The sequence below is a fragment of the Muntiacus reevesi genome, chromosome X (assembly GCF_963930625.1).
Source record: "Muntiacus reevesi chromosome X, mMunRee1.1, whole genome shotgun sequence".
Classification (NCBI taxonomy): domain Eukaryota; kingdom Metazoa; phylum Chordata; class Mammalia; order Artiodactyla; family Cervidae; genus Muntiacus; species Muntiacus reevesi.
Genome location: NC_089271.1, coordinates 144,170,991 through 144,191,380, shown reverse-complemented (window position 1 = coordinate 144,191,380; position 20,390 = coordinate 144,170,991). Strand labels below are relative to the sequence as shown.

The following is a 20,390-nucleotide window of genomic DNA, read 5'->3' as shown; positions in this document are numbered from 1 at the left end:
CCTCTTTTTGTAATGCCCTGCTTCCCTCTGCATATAACCCACTAGGATATTTACTTTGCAAGCCACGTCTTGCCTATTAGGGGAGAGGCGAGAATGTTAAAGGATATTGTATTGTAACTTTATCCCAGAAATCCCTGATGTGGAGAATTGAACTAAGAAGTATACTTGTTTGATGAGAAATATACCTAATGAAGAGTCAGAAAACTTGCATTTCAGTCTCTGCAATTATGGCTGAAAAATGAGGTTGATGCTTTTGCAAAATCAACTGACCATTAATAACATGGATCCTCAATCCCAAAGTCTACGTGGTATATTTCAAGTATTAGAGCTCTGAGTTTTAATATGCAAATCCTTCTTTCATTTTGTGAGTTGGTAATTTCTGGATAACTCCACAGTCTGGCTCATGGAGCAAGTGTGGTTGTATCTTGTGCTGATTTCCATATGACTAGAAATGGCGTGTTGCACAAATGGGGTTTTTTAATGCTGCTAGGACTTATTCTATTTCATTATGATGTTTTATTATCATTTTTGAGCTTCCCTTGTGGGTCAGCTGGTAAAGAATCTGCCTGCAGTGCCGGAGATCTGGGTTCAATCCCTGGGTTGGGAAGATCCCCTGGAGAAAGGAAAAGCTACCCACTCCAGTATTCTGGCCTGGAGAATTTCATGGACTGTATGGTTCATGGGGTCACAAAGGGTCGGACACGACTGAGCAATTTTCACTTTCACTTTCATTATCATTTTGGATCTTTTGTCATGTGTAGTTATTTTTTCACTCATCTTTTTTCCTGATTATTTTTGTGAGACTTAAGGGAAGGAAGGCTCCTGTAACCAGACATGGTAAGAGCATGAGGTAAATGGGGAAAACATGTACTAGTAACCTTTAAAACTTAAGTAAATTTGTTTTGAATAGAAATGATTTTTTTAATTGAGAAGAACTCAAACAGTACCCAAATATTTACTATTCACAATGGTAACAAAACTTATTTTTGATATTCATGTATAATTTTTAACCTTGTAATAACTTTTAAACATATTTAGAAATATGAAATTCCCATAGCTATATTCCAGAAAGCATGTTTTTTAATCAAGTCAAATATATAAATTCATTTGTGACAAAGTACCAAACATTATAATTAACCAAGTATTCTACTTTAAAATTACTGAAAATCAAGCATAATCTTGTACTGCTTTCTTAGGTTAATTTTGAAAGAAAACTGCATGCTGACATATATTGTAGAGAGTTTAAAAACATACAGAGAAGACATCTCAAAAACGGTGGAGTAATAAGAAATCCAGAGTCCATACCAAAAACTGTCAGAATAAACTTTTGCATCACACTGGAATCTAATTTTTTAAAAACACAAACAAAAAATAAAAAACACAAACAACTATAGCAATGTTGCCTTAGGAAAAAAAGCACAATGTGGGAGGTGTGAGTTAAGTTTTATCTGGGGCAAAATGAGGGCTTCAGCTGGGGAGACAGCATCCCAGATAGCTCTGAGAAACTGCTGCTCCAAGGAGGTGAGGGAGGAGCCAGTATATATAGGAGTTTTGCAACAAAGAGCAGGTAGTCAGGAACATCAAAAGACTGCTGTTGGTTAGAGAAACCAGATGTCAAGTTACAGAATTTAGTGCTTTTCTCTGTATGGGGAGATGCAAGAGTCTGGACTCACTGTAATCATTCCTTTGATGTGCACCTCAGCTATCTGGGGGCAGTATCCTGTGTTTTCATATCCTGAGTTTCCTCAGGGCTCAGAGTAAGAAGTGGTTGCAGTCTGATGGCTGCTAAATGGAAGGTATTCTTTGCTCCCTGAGTTCCCTCAGGGTTCATCAGCTCACCTTCAGTGGTGGCTACAAGTGTTGATGACTGTGACATCCTTTGTTTACTGATATGACAGGAAATATTCCATTTGTTATCTACCAGGGGAAAACCTGTTGAAGAGAGAAGCTCCTGTGTTGCAGTGAGAGTACTGTGGTATTTCAAACTGCCAAGTAGTCATCCCCAACACCCCAGATCAACTGGTGAAGGTTGCTAGTACCAGAAGGAGCATTATGGAGTTTATTCTCAGTGAATTGTGGCTCTGGATCTCAACTCATCTGGCAGAATGTTTCTCTTTGTTTTGCCTGATTCAGAGCTTTCCCAAGGAGTAAAGTGGTTTTTGCTCAAAGCATTTAAAGTCTCAGATATTTGCCCTAGCTGCCTAGGGCAAAGGACAAAACTCAGAATAAACAATAAATGTAATGAAAAAACTGGGAGAAAGAGGTTGTGAAAGGAGACACATGGGGAAATAAGGGCTTTTAAAAGTTCTCTAATATATCAAGAAGGCCACACATATGCCCAGAATGGGAATGTGCTTTACAGGCCTGAGGAGACCCCAAGCTTTCAACTCCGGATGTCCTTCAGACTCTGAAAGAAAAGAAAGTGTTAGTCACTCAGTTGTGTCTGACTTTTTGCAACCCCACGGACTGTAGCCCACCAAGCTCCTCTGTCCTTGGGATTCTCCAGGCAAAAATACTGAAGTGGGTTGCCATTTCCTTCTCCAGGGGATCTTCCCAAACCGAGAATTGAAACCGGGTCTTCCGCACTGCAGGCAGGCTCTTTACCATCTGAGCCACCCAGGGAAAGTCTGAAGTAAGAAGTAAAAACTAAGAGAGTTGTAAATTTCCTGGCTAAACACTGAATGAATTCCCCAGAAAGAGCCAATCAGCAAAGACTTGGAAGAGTGTTTCTTCTTTTTTCTTCTTAACTTTTATTGACTCCAGGTATTTATATAAACTGTCCAAACACCAGCTGATCACTAAGTTTAGGCAACACAGACTTCAGTGGACACACATGATAAAGGATGAAGACTTTACAAAAACAGTTTTGAAAAAAATCTCTAAAAAAAAATTCAACTACAAATCACAATGGCCAGCAACAACAAATCCAGGGGAGAGGGAAGAATATGATTCCCAGAGGTATCACAGGTAAGGCATAGTTCAGGCCGAGGCAAAAAAGGAAAGACAACCTCAACAGAAGTAGGTTACCTTTATTCAGGCAAGGAGGGGCAACAGTCAGCCTAACGACCAGACTAAGCACCGGGAGGGATCAGGGAGGCTCCATATTTATAGGGAGGTTTGTGGAAGCCATCAGGTAAACGTTAATCAGGCAAGATGTTTGGGGTATTCTTTAGTTGAGATGGCATTTGTAGTTGGGCAGGGGGTGATAAGTCTTTTGGGCAGGTGTAGGGGATGGAAGGTTTTTGGATAGGGGTTGATAAGTCCCAGATAGATGCAACCAGCCTGGAGCATCAGGGTGAGACCTAAAGTTCTGTTTTGTCTTCTCCGATGTTGGATGATTCAGCAAGGGCCTTTGAGACCGTTGTTTTCTTTTCTAGGCCCAAAGACTCCTTCATCACATAGTAATAGTCAAAATGTCCAGTTTCAACAGGAAACAAATTATGAGGCATGCAAATAAAATATGGCTTATTCACAGGAAAAATAAAATTAGTAGAAACTGTCCCCCAGAAGGGCTTCCCAGGTGGTGCTAGTTGTAAAGAACTTGCCTGGCAATGCAAGTAGACATAAGAGATGTGGGTTCAATCCCTGGGTCCAGAAGATCCCCTGGAGGAGGGCATGGCAACCCACTCCAGTATTCTTGCCTGGAGAATCCCATGGACAGAAGAGCCTTGTGGGGTACAGTTCATGGGGTCACAAAGAGTTAGGCACGACTGAAGCAACTTAGCATGCACATTCCTCAGAAAGCCCAGAGATTGGACTTATTAGGCAAAAACTTTAAATTAACTGTCTTTAATATGATCAAAATGGTAAAGGATAAAGAACTAAAATAAACCAGGAAAATGATGTCTCACCAAATAGGGAATATCAGTAAACAGGAAAAAAAATTATAAATAGGAACCAACAGAAATCCTGAAGCTGAAAAGTACAATAGCTGAAATGAAAAATTCAATATCAAGGTTCAACGTCAAATGTAAACAGGCAGAAGAAGGAATCAGGGAACTTTAAGATAAGTCTATTACTCAGTCTGAGGAGAAGAAAGAAAAAAGAGAAAGAGAGAAGGAAGAAAGATTATTTGAAGAAATGATGGATAGAACTTTTAAAATTCAAGGAAAATCACAAATACACACATCCAAGAAGCTCAACAAACAAAGCAGGATACACTCACCAAGACACAGTACCATCAAATTGTCATAGCCAAGGGGCTTCTCCAGTGGCTTATTGGTAAAGAATCCACCTGCAGTGCAGGCGACAAAGGAGACATGGATTCCATCCCTGGGTCAGGAAGATTCCCTGGAGGAGGGCATGGCAACACACTCCAGTATTCATGCCTGGAGAATCCCATGGACCAAAGAGCCTGGAAGGCTATGATCCATAGGGTCACAAAGAGTCAGACACAACTGAAGCAACTTAAGCACATGTTAATGGTATAATGGTTGTAATTAAAAGAGTCCTTGTAGAAGTGCACAAAGTGATATGTCTGGGATTTACTTCAAAGATAATCTCTAAGGGTGGAAAGTGGGTAAGGGGATATAGATTAAATAAGATTGGCCATGAGTTGTCCCGATACATTTTCAGTTGTTGTGTACGCTCAGTGATGAGTACATTGTCTTTCATTATACTGTTTTATTTTTGCATATGTTTGAAATTTTCCATAATAAAAGATAAAGTTATGTAAACTATAAATAGAAGGAATTTTTAATCAAAAATAGGAACAAAACAAAAAAGTGTGAAAATAATTAGAAACAACACCATCTCCTTGACTCATTTCCTGTTCCCCACTCTCCCCCATGCATTTGCGTACAGAGAAAACAAGAAAACGGTGGACAATCATGATGAATGATTGAGACCAAGATTGAGACAATGATTGACACAATCATGAATGAGTGAGAATAACAGCTTGGAAGTGAAGTGTGTGGGACACCTTGCTCATCACAGATATTCTTGCATTAATTTGTTTTTTAGAATATTGCATTAAAGTGTGATTATCTTCAGTGTTGAGGGGTTTAGCATCCTTTAAAATGCTGCGTCTAAATCCCGGCAGGCGGAGGGGTGTATCCAGAGTGCAGAGGAGGGAAAAGGCAAGTCTTCAGAAGAGAAATGGGAATGGCTATCGGCCCCTGGGAAGATATTGCCCTTAGGTGGCCGGCAAAGAAAGGCCCAGGAACACGTGAAGAAAGGAGGGTTCTGTGACCGGTTCCTGGACAAGTGTCACGGGCGGCGGGTGGTGGTGGTGAGGAGTGAGGGGCAACGGAAGGTGTGTGTGCACCACCAAAGGTTCTGCGAGGCACCGCTGGCTCTGCGAGACCCTGAGGGGCAGGAAGGGCGGGACGAGGGCGTGGCTTTCCGCGGCGACACAAGCCCCACGTGACCGGCCAGTGCCTAGTCTTGCTTGCACGCCCCGCTTTCGCGTTAGACCCGGCGGTCGCCTCCTCGCCTCTTGGTACCTGCTCCCAGTGGCCCCGAGGGAGCCCGGGCCGGGGAAGACCCTTAAGAGGAGGAGAAGCGAGAGGAGCAGGTAAGGGACCCGGAGTGGGGTCCGCAAAGATGGCGCGGGCGAGCGGACGCAGCCTGCGGATCTCTCCTTGGGAGTCTGTTGCCTCGGAGTGGAGACTGCAGCTCCAACGCCACCCCGCCCCCGCCCCGACACCCGGCATTTGGCCGCGGAAAGCGGTAGGCCTTCCCGGGGGCTGGGGTGGGGGACGGGCCGGGAGGCCTTAAGGCGGCAGGCCCTTGCTAACACCTGCTTCTCGCACCTTCGCGAGCTTTTCCCACACCCCTGCCCCGCCCCCGTTCTTCTCGGGTTAGAAAACGTTGGTCGGCGCGGCGTGTGGGGACTGGGAAGGGGGCGGTTGAGTATGGGAGCGGGGCACACTGGGTGGGGGTAGCTGGGGGTAGGGGACGCAGGACCAGGAAGGAGCCGAGCGCCCGGCTGCAGCAGCCCCCTGCCCCCACCCCGACCCTTTGTAGGTCTGCGACTCGGAAGTGTTGCGGCGGCGCACTTGCAGCAAGAATCGGGAGGAGCAGGAGACAGAAAGGATAGGCCCAGGTCGGTGCGAGGGACAGTTGGGCGGTGGGGGCGGGGGGGGGGGGAGGGGGAACGTGGGGAAAACCCTAAGACTCCAAATGCTCCCTGCAACCCCGTCCTCCATTTTGGTGCCTGCAGAGACCTGGGCCTGGATCGGCAGGGAAAATGGGGGCTTTGGAGCGCGGGAGGGGGTTAATGCTCGGACTGGGGGCTTCCTAGAGGGCATAGGAGGCCTCTCAGGCGGGAAAAGGAAAATTTGAAAAGCCTTTGACCACTAGGACTGGGAATATTGAGAGGTGCGTAGTAGGGCCTCTGTCCTCGGTGCTGATCATTTCACCGAGAAAATAGTCCCTTGTTGCATCTTTTGTCTCCTAGGAGCAATGGCTTCCAAAGAGGAACGAGCAATAGAAAGTTTCAACGTGGAAGATGCCCAACAGGAAAACGAAGGAGGGGACCAGGCCCCTTTGAAGACTGGAGAGGAATCACGCGACTTGGGAGGGGGCAAAGTCCAGAAGTCTGGAGAAAATATCAGGCTGGGATGGGTTAGACGACTTGTCCCTAATTTTTGGTGGGCTATATCCAACAGGCATATTGATCACAATGAAGTGGGAGATAATGTAGAAAAGCATGTGGGGCAGATGATGGAAATCAAAAGGAAGACTAAGAAGCAGCAGATGAGACATCATGTGCCCTACCAAACTCCTGAACCTGACAATCATTATGAATTTTGCCTTATACCTTGAATGTTAAGAGTTTTCCTGAAGTTAATAATGTGGCCTCTGCTCTATATGCTTGTAGTTTTTGTGAGTTACTTTTTTCTGTAAATCTTTTGGTGTTTCCACTTACCAGTTTCTAACTGAATACTATTTTGTCTCATTGTATAACTTTCTGTCAGGAGGGCAATATCATTCAGTTATAAGAAAAAGTATTCTTTTCATAATATGAAATTAATAAAGCAGTTTTAAAAGCAATCTTCCTCTTACACACCTTGTTTTATTTTTTTAATGTTACCTTTTCTAGCTACCTAGACACAAAATATCAATTGTCTTTGGTTATTTTTTGTCCTCAACCAACCAGGAAGGATCATATTCATAATTCAATATCTGATAGGACTTTAAGAATGCATTATTGTTGTTGTTTAGTCGCTAAGTTGTGTCCAACTCTTTGCAATCCCATAAACTGCAGCATGCCAGGCTTCCCTGTCCTTCACTATCTCCCTGAGTTTGCTCAAACTCATGTCCATTGAGTCAGTGATGCCATCCAACCATCTCATTCTCTGTTGTCCCCTTCTCCTGCCCTCAATCTTTCTCATTAGGGTCTTTTCCAGTGAGTTGGCTCTTTGCATCAGGTGGCCAAAGTATTGGAGCTTCAGCTTCAACACCAGTCCTTCCAATGAATATTCAGGGTTGATTTTCTTTAGGATTGACTGGTTTGATCTTCTTGCATATCCTACTGTTTTCAAGGAGTGTGAGTCCACCATCTTCGTAAAAATACCTTCGTGGGGGAAGCTCTTTGAGAATGTGGGATCTCTGGTTTCTATCCTTTAGAACAAGAGTGCTACTTAGTCGCTCAGTCATCTGACTGTGCGACCCTATGGACTGCATGCAGCCTGACAGGCTCCTCTGCCCATGAGGATTCTCCAGACAAGAATCCTGGAGTGGGTTGCCATGCCCTCCTCCGGGGGATCTTCCCAACCCAGGGATTGAACCCAGGTCTCCCACATTGCAGGCAGATTCTTTACGAGGTGAGCCACCAAGGAAGCTGTATGTATATTTCATGAATACATATGTGTATCATGTCACATTAAGTATAAATGAAGTAAGTGTAATAACATGATAAATACTTCCTGAATTCACTGGGCAAGAGCATTAAAAAAGAAAAGTATAAGACCTTAAAGTAGCCTGATTATAAAAAGGATAGGGACAATGGCAGATGAGGGTACTGGAGTTGAGATGCCAAGTACCAAGGTTACCTTCTGCTGTACATTTTGGTGGGGGGGTCTGACTTGGGGCTTTTTCTGTAGGACATTGTCATCTGGAAATGGAGAATATTTCACTATTTTAACTGACAATGAGCTGAAGAAGACCAGACTCAGCAAGACTGAGGCTGTTTTTCTGTGTTTTGCTTTTTTGTCTTTCCAGTGTAGACTGGTTAATTTTTAGAATAGAGCAGAAAGACATCTCAAATATTCTTCAATCCGGTGTTCTTCATAGTGAGAATTGCTGCAAATTATAGCTCTTGAAATCAGTTTTGTGGGTCACAACAAGAAATTTTTTTAAAAGAATAGAATAAAAAGCATCTGTTCATCACCCACAAGTAGTGTTAAGAATTATTACTTTGAGAAGCTTGTTTTAGTTTTACATATAAGAAATAATGTCACCTTATAAGATGTATTTCTAACATCTTAAACCAGCCCCTGGGGTCTCTGTAAACTGAAAGAAGCTGAAAACTCTTGAGTCTTTCACACAAGATACCTTCTCTCTCATTTTCCTTTTTGGAAGTTTCCTACATTCATCACAACTTGTTGAGTATAGCATCATGTAAATAACCTATTGAGATCCTTTCTGATAGAGACCTGAAAAGGATGCCATTAGGCCAACTGTTTCCAAGTGAATGGCAGAATTTGGTCCAGAAGTAAATCAGTCAGGAGGACCAATTTCTGCAGAAAGGTTAGAGAAGCACAGGACAACTAGGGATGTACCCCTCCAGCACTTCACATCCACTAGCAATGCTATTGTCAAAAAAAAAAAAAAGCAAACAGTAGAAACAGAGAAGTGGAAACATGAGCACGACTCAGTTTGGTGGTGTTATCTTTAAAGATAGAGGAGAGGGGCTCTGAGCCAAGGAATGTGGGCAGGCTTGAGAGGCTCAAAAAGTAGAGAAATGTATTCTTCTCTGGATTCTCAGTAAGGAATGCAGCCCTGCTGATACCTTGAACAAAAAAAGCAGTACCAAGTGTTGGCAAGGATGTGGAGAACTATAACCTTCAAACATTGCTGGTGGAAAAGTGTAATCATGCACTTGCCATGGAAAGCATTGTGTCAATCCTCCTAAAAGTTCTATGTCGAGCTACCATTCAACCTAGCAATTCCACTTGTAGGTATATACTCAAGAAAATTGAAAATGTGTTCGCAAAACCTGTACACAAATGTTTATAATAGCATTACAAGCATACCTCAGAGATATTGCAAGTTCAGTTCCAGAATAGCAATAAAGTGAATATCACAATAAAGCAAGTCACAATATGTTTATATTGTACTGCAGTCTATTAAGTGTGCCATAGCATTATGTCTAAAAAAATACATATCTGAATATAAAAATACCTTATCAATAAAAAATACCAAAACAATTACAATAGGAACATCAAAGATCATCAATCATGAATCACTGTAACAAATATAATAACAATAAAAAGTTTGAAATATTGCAAAAATTACCAAGATGTAACACAAAAACACAAAGTAAGCAAATGCTCTTTCAAAAATGTCACCAATAGACTTTTTGCTCAAGACAGGATTGCCACAAACTTTCTATTTGTAAAAACCACAATAAAGCAAAATACAATAAAATGAGGTGTGCCTCGAGGTATGAGGTATGATTTGTAGTATATAGCAAATCAAAAACTTAGGGGAGACTTCTGATTAAATTTTGCAAATTGACTACAAGAATTTTTGTCTTCCTTTCTTTGTGAAATCTCACAAGAATTAAGTGAAAGTCACTCAGTCATGTCTGACTCTTTGCACCCCCATGGGGTATACAGTCCATGGAATTCTGCAGACCAGAATACTGGAGTGGGTAGCCTTTCCCTTCTCCAGGGTATCTTCCAACCCAGGGATTGAACCCAGGTCTCCCACATTGTAGGCAGATTCTTTACCAGCTGAACCACTAGAAAAGCCCAAGTAAATTAATAATCCTTTCTTAACTTTCTACTTTGGAATAATTTTACATCTACAGAAGAGTTGCAAAGGTAGTAAGGAGAGTTCCTGTATACCTTTCATTTAGATTCCCCTAAGTTAACATATTTCATCTATTAAAATTAAGAAATTAACATTAGCTCAGTACCATTAACTAAGCTAGACACATTATACAAATGTTAACAAGTTTTCCCCAAAGTCCTTCCCCACCCCAAGGCTCGGTTCAGGATACTGTTTGTATTTAGTCATCATGTCTCCTCATTTTCCTACATTCTCTGACAGTTCCTTATTATTTTATTTTTTTAATAACCTTAATACCTTTTGAAGAGTACTTGCCAGCTGTTTTGTAGGATGGCCCTCAATTTGGACTTGTCTGATGTTTTCTTATGATAACTGGGATTACTATGAGATTTGGGGAATAAGACCACAGAGTTGATAGCTCTTTTTATCATTCATATAAATTATATGATATCAACATGACTTATTGGTGGTGGTGTTTACTTTGATCCCTTAGCTAAGTTTTTCCTCTGTAAATTTCTATTTCTCCATTTCCATACTCTGTTTCTTAGAAATCAGTCATCTAGTCTAGCTCATAGTCAATAGAATGGGGTGGGGGGGTTAAGCTTCACCTCTTGGAGGAAGAAGTACCAAAAAATTTGTGAGTATAAAAATAAACACAATTATTAATTAAAATTTGGAGGTGAGGTACTTTGAAGCTATGCAAATATCTTGATTTTCCTTAAAGTTTTGCCCATTAGGTTTAACATTCATCAGTGGGTCTTACCTGCATCAAATTACTACCTTGGTATTCTAATGGTGATTTTCTATGTCCCTCATATCACCTACATTTATTACTTGGAATTATTCTGTAAGTAAGTCCTACCTTATTTATTTAGTCATTCATTTATATCAGTATTGCTGTTGTTGTTTAGTTGCTAAATCATATCCGACTCTTTTGTGACCCCATGGACTATAGCCTGCCAGGCTTCTCTATCCATGGGATTTCTCAGGTAAGAATAGTGGAGTGAGTTGCCATTTCCTCCTCCAGGGGATCTTCCTGACCCAGGGATTGAACACACATCTCCTGCATTGTAGGCAGATTCCTAACCACTGAGCTATCTTGATGTTTTATTCTTTGTGATATAATCAAATAGCATCTGATTTTCTCAAATTGATCCAGTTTTATCCTTTAGAAGCTCTTTGGTATTGGCTCATGTACCTTTGACATGTGCAATGTGTTAGGCAGAATGTTAAAGATATCCCCCCCCCCCCAAGATTCCTGTCCTTTAGTTATTCAATAAAATACTAATCTTGGTATTGCTGTAAGGAGATTTTTTTTCAGATACAATTTAACACTCAATCAGTTGACTTTAAGAGTGGGAGATGATCCTGGATTATCCTGATCTGCTGAGTAAAATCACATGAGCTGTTAAAGCATAGAACCTTCTCCAGCTGGTGGCAGAAGAGGAAGGCAGAAAAGAAAGGAGAGAATGTCAAGGACATTCAAAGCAAGAGATTGATTCAATTTGTCATTGCTGGGTTTGTAAAATGGAGGTGACCAAGAGCCAAGAAATATAAGGAGTCTCTAGAAGCTGGAAAAAAAAAAAAAAAAAAAAAAAAAAAAAAAAAAAAAAAAAAAAAACCTCAGTAAACAGCCAGGAAGGAAACAGGGACCACAGTCCTCTAACTTCACGAATTGAATTCAGGCAACAACCTGAATGAGTCCAGCAGTGGATTCTTTCTCAGAACCTTCAGATAGGAGTCCAAGCTTATTGCCACCCTGATTTCAGCATTCTGAGATCTTAACCAACGAATCCAGTTGAGCCTGCCTGGATTTCTGTTTTAAGCCACTACTTTTATGGTTATTTGTTAGACAGTAAAGGAAAACAAATACATTTGCATATTCTTTACAAAACACTTCTTTACTTTCTAGTACTACAAGACATTCCAGGTTCATCTTGTACTTTCCCTGCCCTGACCCTAGGATCAACTATTTCTCCAAGGAGTCATGGTTCCTTTTATTAGAAAATAGTATTTAGAAACCAAGATCTGTTCCCTATGTGTGTTCAGTGCTAATGGGGCAGCATTGTGTCTAGGCCCTCTCAGTGGACAGAACTAATTGTGCATGCACACACACACACGCACACACACACACACACACACGAGTTCATATTGATGTCTCTGACACTAAATCCTTTCCTTTTTGCAACTTCTTTCTCTGACGTGAGAAACTTGGCTCCCACTATCTACAACATATAATATAAACTTCTTTGTTTAACCTTCATACACAGGCAATGCACGGCTATACATTTAATAAACTGCTATACTACACTCTGAAACGGATATAACAACTAGAATACAGTTAATTTTGTCTTTTGCTTTGCAGTACCCAGTCAAGGGGTTTCCCTGGTGGCTCAATGGTAAAGAATTCACCTGCAGGACATGTGAGTTCAATCCCTCGCTTGGGATGATCTGCTGGAGAAGAAAATGGCAACTCTCTCCAGGTTTCTAGCCTGGGAAATCCCATGGACAGAGGAGCCTGGCAGTTGACGGTCCATGGTGTTGCAAAAAGAGTCAGACATGACTTAGTGACTAAACACTACTACCACCCTGTCAAACGTCATTTCTTAAAGTTACTTAGGTCTTCTCCATTATTCCCTATCCACTTCAAGGAGGTGATTTCATACGTTTTGCTATGGTTTGAATGTTTGTGTCTCCCCAAAGTTAATTTGTTGAAATGTTAATGTGCAATGTGATTGTATTAGGAGATACTCAGTCATGAAGGCAGACTTTTCATGGATGGAATTAGCGTCCTTATAAAAGACACCTCAGAGAGCTCCCTAATCCTTTCCACCATGTGAGGACACAGTGAGATTGGCAACCTACAACCCAGAAAACAATCTTCATTAGAACTCGACCATGCTGGCACCTTGATCTTTGACTTCCAACCTCCAGAAATGTGAGAAATAAATTTCTGTTGTTTATAAGCTACCCCAGCCTGTGGTGTTTTATTATAGCAGCCCAAATAGACTAAGACATGTGTAATTCAGTTAGATGCATCTATACTCTTTCCTGTATTCTCCTGACATTCTAGTTGATTTTTTAAGTTTCCATGTAGAAGGCTTTCTCAGCTTTGGTACTGTTGACATTTTGGGCTGGATCATCTTTTGTTTGGGTAGTTGTCCTGTGAGTTGTTGGATGTTTATCAGTATTCCTAGTCTCCACCTACTAGGGTGCCAGTAGCACCAAGTTCCCCAGTGTGAGAACAAAAAATGTCTGCAGGTACTCCTAAATATCCCCTTATGGGCAAAATCCCTCCCAGTTTAGAAGCACTAGCTTAGGTAAAAGTCACTCTGTGGTGTATGGTTTTATGGGTTTGCATATGCACATTAATCACCATAATAATGTATAGAAGAGTTCTACCACCCTAAAAATTCCTTTTTGTAGCCTCTTTGCTATCAAACACATCCATTACCCCCAATCCCTGTGACCCACTGATCTGATTATTTTTTTGGCCACACATCTTATGGCACCTTAGTTCCCCGACCAGGGATTGAACCCAGGTCACAGCAGTGAAAGTGCTGAGTCCTAACCACTGGACCATCAGGGAATTCCCTCACTGATTTGATTTCAATTCCATAATTTTAACTTTTCTAGTACATCATATAAATGTAATCACACAATATGTAACCTTTAGTATCTGACTTTATTCAACTAGTATAATACACTTAAAATTCACATGAATACATGCTGTTGCATGAAACAAAAGTGCATTTCTTTTTACTGCTGAGTAGTATTCCATTTTATAGATGTGCCAATATTTATATATATATTCAACTGTTGAAGAACGTCTGGATTATTCCCAGATTTTGGAGACTATGAATAATGCTACTATGATTATTCGTGTGCAGGTTTTTGTGTGAATATGAGTTTGAAATTCACTGAGTCATGTGGTAAATATATATTCAACTTTATATTAAACTGCCAATTTGTTTTATAACATAGCTGTATCAGTTTGCATTCCCAAAAGCAATGCATGAGAGTTCTTCTTTCATATTCTCACCACCATATGCAATTGTGGAGGGTTACAAAATTTTATCCATCCTAATAAGTATACACTAGTATCTCATTGTGGTTTTAATATGGATTTCCTTAATGACTCTCAATATTGAGCATTTTTTCATTTATGTTTTCTTGCCATTTGGATATCTCCTTCAGTTAAGTCACTTCAGGCATTTTTACAATTTTAAAAAATTGTATCTGTTTATTTCCTTGTCTATTTTTGGCTGTGCTGGGTCTTGGTTGCTGCACACAGGCTTTCCTTAGTTGTAGTGAGCGAGGGCTACTCTCTAGTTGTGGTGCATGGGCTTCTCAGTGCTGTGGCTTCTCTTGTTGCAGAGCATGGGCTCGAGGGCACTCAGACTTCAGTAGTTGCAGTATATGTGCTCAGTAATTGTTATGAGTGGGCTTAGTTGCCCTTTGGCATGTAAAATCTTCCCAGACCAGGGATCAAACCCATCTCCCCTGCATTGGCAGGTGAATTTTCAACAACTGAAACCAGAGAAGCCCAGTTATATTGACAGTTTTTAATTGAATTGTTTTCTTTTGCTGAGTTTTGCAAGTTCTTAAAATATTCAGAATATAAGTATTCTATAAGACATGTGATTTGCAAATATTTTCACGCAGTATGGTTTGCCTTTTTACTTTTTAAACAGTGTCTTTCATAGACCAAAAGTTTTCATTTTGATAAAGTTCAATTTATCATATTTTTATCAATGTCATACTGATACATATTTTCTTGTGGTGTCATATCTGAAAACTCATTGCCAAAACCTGTATATCACAGATATTCTCCTATATTTTTTTCCTGGAAGTTATGAAGATTTTCTTCTGTCTTTGTTGTTTAGTCATTGACTATAAGGAACTTTGTTGGCAAAGTAATGTCTCCAATTTTTAATATGCTGTCTAGATTTGTCATAGCTAATGCGGGAGACCTGGGTTTGATCCCTGGGTTGAGAAGATCCCCTGAAGAAGGGAAAGGCTACCCACTCCAGTATTCTGACCTGGAGAATTCCATGGACTGTATACCCCATGGGCGTCTCAAAAAGTCGGACATGACTGAGCGACTTTCACTTTCAGTTTCTTCCAAGGAGCAAGCATCTTTTAATTTCATGACTGTAGTCACTATCTGCAGTGATTTTGGGGCCCAGGAAAATAAAGTCTGTCACTGTTTGCAGTGTTTCCACATCTATTTGCCAAGAAATGATGGGACTGGATGCCATGATCTTAGTTTTTTGAATCCTGAGCTTTAAGCCAGCTTTTCACTCTCCTCTTTCACATTCATCAAGAGGCTCTTTAGTTCTTCTTCACTTTCTGCCATAAGGGTGGTGTCATCTGCATATCTGAGGTTGTTATTTCTCCTGGTAGTCTTGATTCCAGCTTTTGTTCCATTCAGCCTGGCATTTTGCATGATGTACTTTGCATATAAGTTAATAAGCAGGGTGACAATATACAGCCTTGATGTACTCCTTTCCCAATTTGGAACCAGTACATTGTTCCATGTCTGGTTCTAGGTGTTGCTTCTTCACCTGCAAACAGGTTTCACAGGAGATAGGTAAGGTGGTCTGGTATTCCCATCACTTTAAGAATTTTCCAGTTTGTTGTGATCCACACAGTGAAGGCTTTAGCATAGTCAATGAAGCAGAAATAGATGTTTTTGTGGAATTCCCTTGGTTTTTCTATGATCCAATGGATGTTGGCAATTTGATCTCTGATTCTTCTCTGCCTTTTCTAAATCCATCTTGAACATCTGGAAGTTCTCAGTTCACATACTGTTGCAGCCTAGCTTGATGGATTTTGAGCATTACCTTGTTAGCAAGTGAAATGAGTGCATTTGTGGGGTAGTTTGACCTTTCTTTTATATTGCTCTTCTTTGTGATTGGAATGAAAACTGACCTTTTCCAGTCCTGTGGCCACTGCTGAGTTTTGCAAATTTGCTAGCATATTTAGTACAGCACTTTCAGAGCATCATCTTCTAGGATTTGAAATAGCTCAGGTGGAATCCCATCACCTCCACTAGCTTTGCTCGTAGTGATGCTTTCTAAGGCCCACTTGACTTCACATTCCAGGATGTCTGACTCTAGGTGAGTGATCACACCATTGTGGTTATCTGGGTCATTAAGAATTTTTTGTACAGTTCTTCTGTGTATTCTTGCCACCTCTTCTTGATATCTTCTGCTTCTGTTAGGTCCATGCCATTTCTGTTCTTTTTTTTTTTTTAATTTCTGTTCTTTATTGTGTCCATCTTTGCATGAAATGTTCCCTTGGTATCTCTAATTTTCTTGAAGAGATCTCTAGTCTTTCCCATTCTATTGTTTTCCTTTATTTCTTTGCATTGATAACTGAGGAAGGCTTTCTTATCTCTCCTTGCTATTCTTTAGAACTCTGCATTCAGATGGTTATATCTTTCCTCTTCTCCTTTGCCTTTTGCTTCTCTTCTTTTTTCAGCTATTTGTAAGGCCTCCTCAGACAACCATTTTGCCTTTTTGCATTTCTTTTTCTTGGGGATGATTTTGATCATTGCCTTCTGTGCAGTGTTATGAACCTCTGTCCTCATTCTTCAGGCACTCTGTCTATCAGATCCAATCCCTTGAATCTATTTGTCTTCCACTGTAAAATCATAAGGGATTTTATTTAGATCATACCTGAATAAACTGTGGAAAATTCTGAAAGAGATGGGCATACCAAACCATCTGACCTGCCCCTTGAGAAACCTATATGCAGATCAGGAAGCAACAGATAGAACTGGACATGTAACAACAGACTGGTTTCAAATAGGAAAAGGAGTACATCAAGGCTGTATATTGTCACCCTGCTTATTTAACTTATATGCCGAGTACATCTTGAGAAACGCTGGGCTGGAAGAAGCACAAGCTGGAATCAAGATTGCTGGGAGAAATATCAATAACCTCAGATATGCATATGACACCACCCTTATGGCAGAAAGTGAAGAGGAACTAAAAAGCCTCTTGATGAAAGTGAAAATGATGAGTGAAAAAGTTGGCTTAAAGCTCAACATCCAGAAAACTATGATCATGGCATCTGGTCCCATCACTTCATGGCAAATAGATGGGGAAACAGTGGAAACAGTGCCAGACTTTATTTTTTTGGGCTCCAAAATCACTGCAGATGGTGATTGCAGCCATGAAATTAAAAGATGCTTACTCATTGGAAGGAAAGTTATGACCAACCTAGACAGCATATTAAGAAGCAGAGACATTACTTGATCAACAAAGGTCTGTCTAGTCAAGGCTATGGTTTTTCCAGTGGTCATGTATGGATGTAAGAATTGGACTGTGAAGAAAGCTGAGCGATGAAAAATTGATGCTTTTGAACTGTGATGTTGGAGAAGACTCTTGAGAGTCCCTTGACTGCAAGGAGATCCAACCAGTCCATCCTAAAGAAGATCAGTCCTGGGTGTTCATTGGAAGGTCTGATGCTGTAGCTGATGTTTCAGCTGATGCTGAAACTCCAATACTTGGGCCACCTCATGCGAAGAGTGGACTCATTGGAAAAGGCCCTGATGGTGGGAGGGATTGGGGGCAGGAGGAGAAGGGGACGACAGAGGATGAGATGGCTGGATGGCATCACCGACTCGATGGACATGTGTTTGTGTAAACTCCAGGAGTTTGTGATGGACAGGGAGGCCTGGCGTGCTGTGATTCATGGGGTTGCAAAGAGTCAGACATGACTGAGCGACTGAACTGAACTGAGTGATCTAGTGGTTTTCCCTACTTTCTTCAATTTAAGTCTGAATTTTGCAATAAGGAGTTCATGATCTGAGCCACAGTCACCTTCTGGTCTTGTTTTTGCTGACTGTATAGAGCTTTTCCATCTGCAGCTGCAAAGAATATAATCAGTCTGATTTCGGTATTGACCATCTGGTGATGTCCATGTATAAAGTCATCTCTTCTGTTGTTGGAAGAGGGTGTTTGCTATGATCAATGCATTCTCTTGGCAAAACTCTGTTAGCCTTCGCCCTGCTTCATTTCGTAGTCCAAGAGCAAACTTGCCTGTTACTCCAGGAATCTTGACTTCCTTCTTTTGCATTCCAGTCCCCTATGATGAAAAATACATTTTTTTTTTTTTTTTTGGTGTTAGTTCTAGAAGATATTGTAGGTCTTCATAGAACCATTCACCTTCAGCTTCTTCGGCATTAGCGATTGGGGCATAGACTTGGATTACTGTGATATTGAATGGTTTGCCTTGGAAACAAATTGAGATCATTCTGTCATTTTTGAGGTTGCACCCAGTACTGCATTTTGGACTCTTTTGTTGACTATGAGGGCTACTCCAGACATAATGGTCTGAATTAAATTTGCCCATTCCCATCCATTTTAGTTCACTGTTTCCTAAACTGTTGATGGTTCCCTCTTGCCATCTCTTGTATAACCACTTCCAATTTACCTTGATTCATGAACCTCACATTCCAGGTTCCCATGCAATATTGTTCTTTATAGCATCAGACTTTACTTTTGTCACCAAACACATCCACAGTTGGGCCGATGCTTCCGCTTTGGCTCAGTCTCTTCATTCCTTCTGGATCTATTTTTCCACTCTTCTCCAGTAGTATATTGGACACCTACTGATCTGGGGAGTTCATCTTTATTTTCTTATGTCTTGCATCTACATTTTATGATGTACATTATGCTTTCATTTATATTTAATTCATTTTTATATATTTAAATGTAAATTACCATTAACATTTTGAGTTACTTTTCTATAAGTTGTGAGGCATGTGCTGAAGTCCATATTTTAGTTATTCATGTCCAGTTGTTTTGGTTTTATTTCTTTTCCAATATATGTTTCTTGGGATTTTATTCATAGACAATAATGTCATCCACAAATATGGGAAAAAATTTATTTTAAAATTTCTATGTCTTTTATTTATTTATTTGTTTGCTTTTTTCCTGTTGTATAGAATAAGACTTCCATTGTGATGTTGAATAAAAGTGCTGAGAGTGGATATCCTTGCTTTGTTCCCAGTCTTGAGAGAAAATATTTGGTCCCTCACCATTAAATATGTTAGCTGGAGGATTTCATAGAAGCCTTTTATCAGGTTATGGATGTTGATTTCTATTCACAATTTTAATCATTAATAGATATTGTATTTGTCAAAAAATTTCTTACATCTATGGTATGCTCATGTGATTTTTCTTCTTTGGGTGTTTAATGCAGTGGATTGTGTTGCTTGATTTTCAACTGTTGAATTAACCTTTCATTTTGGGGATAAATCCCACTTGGTTGCAGTAGATTGTTCTTTCTCTATATTGAGAAATTTAATTTGGTAATATGTGATATTGGTCTTACTTTTCTTTATTCGTAGTATATTTCTTTGGTTTGTTATCAGAGTAATGTTGCCTTTGCAAAACGAGTTGGAGTGTATTTTTTCCTTATCTGTATTAGTTTTCAATTGCTGTCATAAGAAATTGCCACAAATTTAGAGCTTTATACAATACAAAGATATTACCTTACAATTATCTGGTTCATAGGCCTCACCTGCCAAAAATCAAGATGTCAGCAGAGCTGTATTCCTAGGGGAATATCTGTTTCTTTCCTCAAACACTGTTGGCAGAATTCAGTTCCTTGTGATTGTAGGACTGAGATCCCCGTTTTCTTATTGTCTGTCAGCTAAAGGTCATTCCCAGCTTCCAGAAGCCAACCGTATATTTTGGCTCATGACTCTTTCTCCATCTTTAAAATCAACAATGGCTGGTAAAGTGCTTGTCACATTTTCAATTTCTCTTTCTCCTTCTATCTCATCTCTCTGACCTAGATAGGAAATGTTCTCTGTGTTTAAAGATTAGATTTGATTCACATGGATAATGAGGGCAATCTCTTCATCTCAAGGTCCAAACTCTTAATCAAATCAGCAAAGTCCCTTTTGCCATGTAGCATAACATATTCATAGGTTCCAGCGATTAGGGTGTGGATATTTGGAGAATCATCATTCTGCCTATGACATATTCTATTTTCTGGGAGTGAGTGTGTTCTATTGGTGCTGTTTCTTCTTTAAATGTTTGGTAGAATTTGCCAGTGTAACCATCTAGGCGTAGAGTTTTGTTTTTGGGTGTTTTTAAACCATGAACTTGATTTCTTTAATAGTTGTAGGGTTATTGAGTTTATCTATTTTATCTCGAGTGCTGTTCAAATTGGACAATATCCATTGATTTATGTTCCAATTAGCTATTTCTTTCCTCTGTTATCTCCCTATTTGCATTAAATCTATTGTGTCAATTTTAAAATTTAGTTATTGCATTTTGCAGTTCTAAAACTTCCATTAAATTCTTTTTTATATTTATTTCTTTGCTGATAAATTTCTGTTTTAATTAATTTTTCAAGGGTGATGGCTCTTTTGAGCACTTTTATAATAGTTGCTTAAAAGACTAGCA

General features: G+C 40.1%; 1 protein-coding gene, 1 long non-coding RNA gene and 1 other non-coding gene across 5 annotated transcripts in view; 2 read left to right on the top strand and 1 right to left on the bottom strand.

The window, feature by feature from the left end:
- Positions 1-4,559, top strand: part of LOC136153953 (uncharacterized) — a 123,355-nt gene extending 118,796 nt beyond the window's left edge. For all 3 annotated transcript variants that reach the window (XR_010660464.1, XR_010660463.1, XR_010660462.1), the window contains one exon: positions 1,925-4,559. This is a non-coding gene — a long non-coding RNA (uncharacterized lncRNA). The remainder of the gene's footprint in view (positions 1-1,924) is intronic.
- Positions 4,560-5,114: 555 nt separating this feature from the next.
- On the top strand, positions 5,115-6,989 carry BEX4 (brain expressed X-linked 4). Its single transcript, XM_065916090.1, has 3 exons — positions 5,115-5,515; positions 5,968-6,046; positions 6,401-6,989. Exon 3 carries the CDS (start codon positions 6,406-6,408, stop codon positions 6,766-6,768), a length of 363 nt encoding a protein of 120 aa, XP_065772162.1. The 5' UTR covers positions 5,115-5,515; positions 5,968-6,046; positions 6,401-6,405; the 3' UTR covers positions 6,769-6,989.
- A 6,488-nt stretch (positions 6,990-13,477) lies between these two features.
- TRNAE-UUC (transfer RNA glutamic acid (anticodon UUC)) lies at positions 13,478-13,549 on the bottom strand. The gene has a single exon. It is a non-coding gene; the product is annotated as a tRNA-Glu (tRNA).
- Positions 13,550-20,390: the final 6,841 nt, after the last annotated feature.

What these genes read in the sequence shown, in the direction of transcription:
- BEX4 (XM_065916090.1), top strand. Translation starts at nt 6,406, where the DNA reads ATGGCTTCCAAAGAGGAACGAGCAATAGAAAGTTTCAACGTGGAAGAT.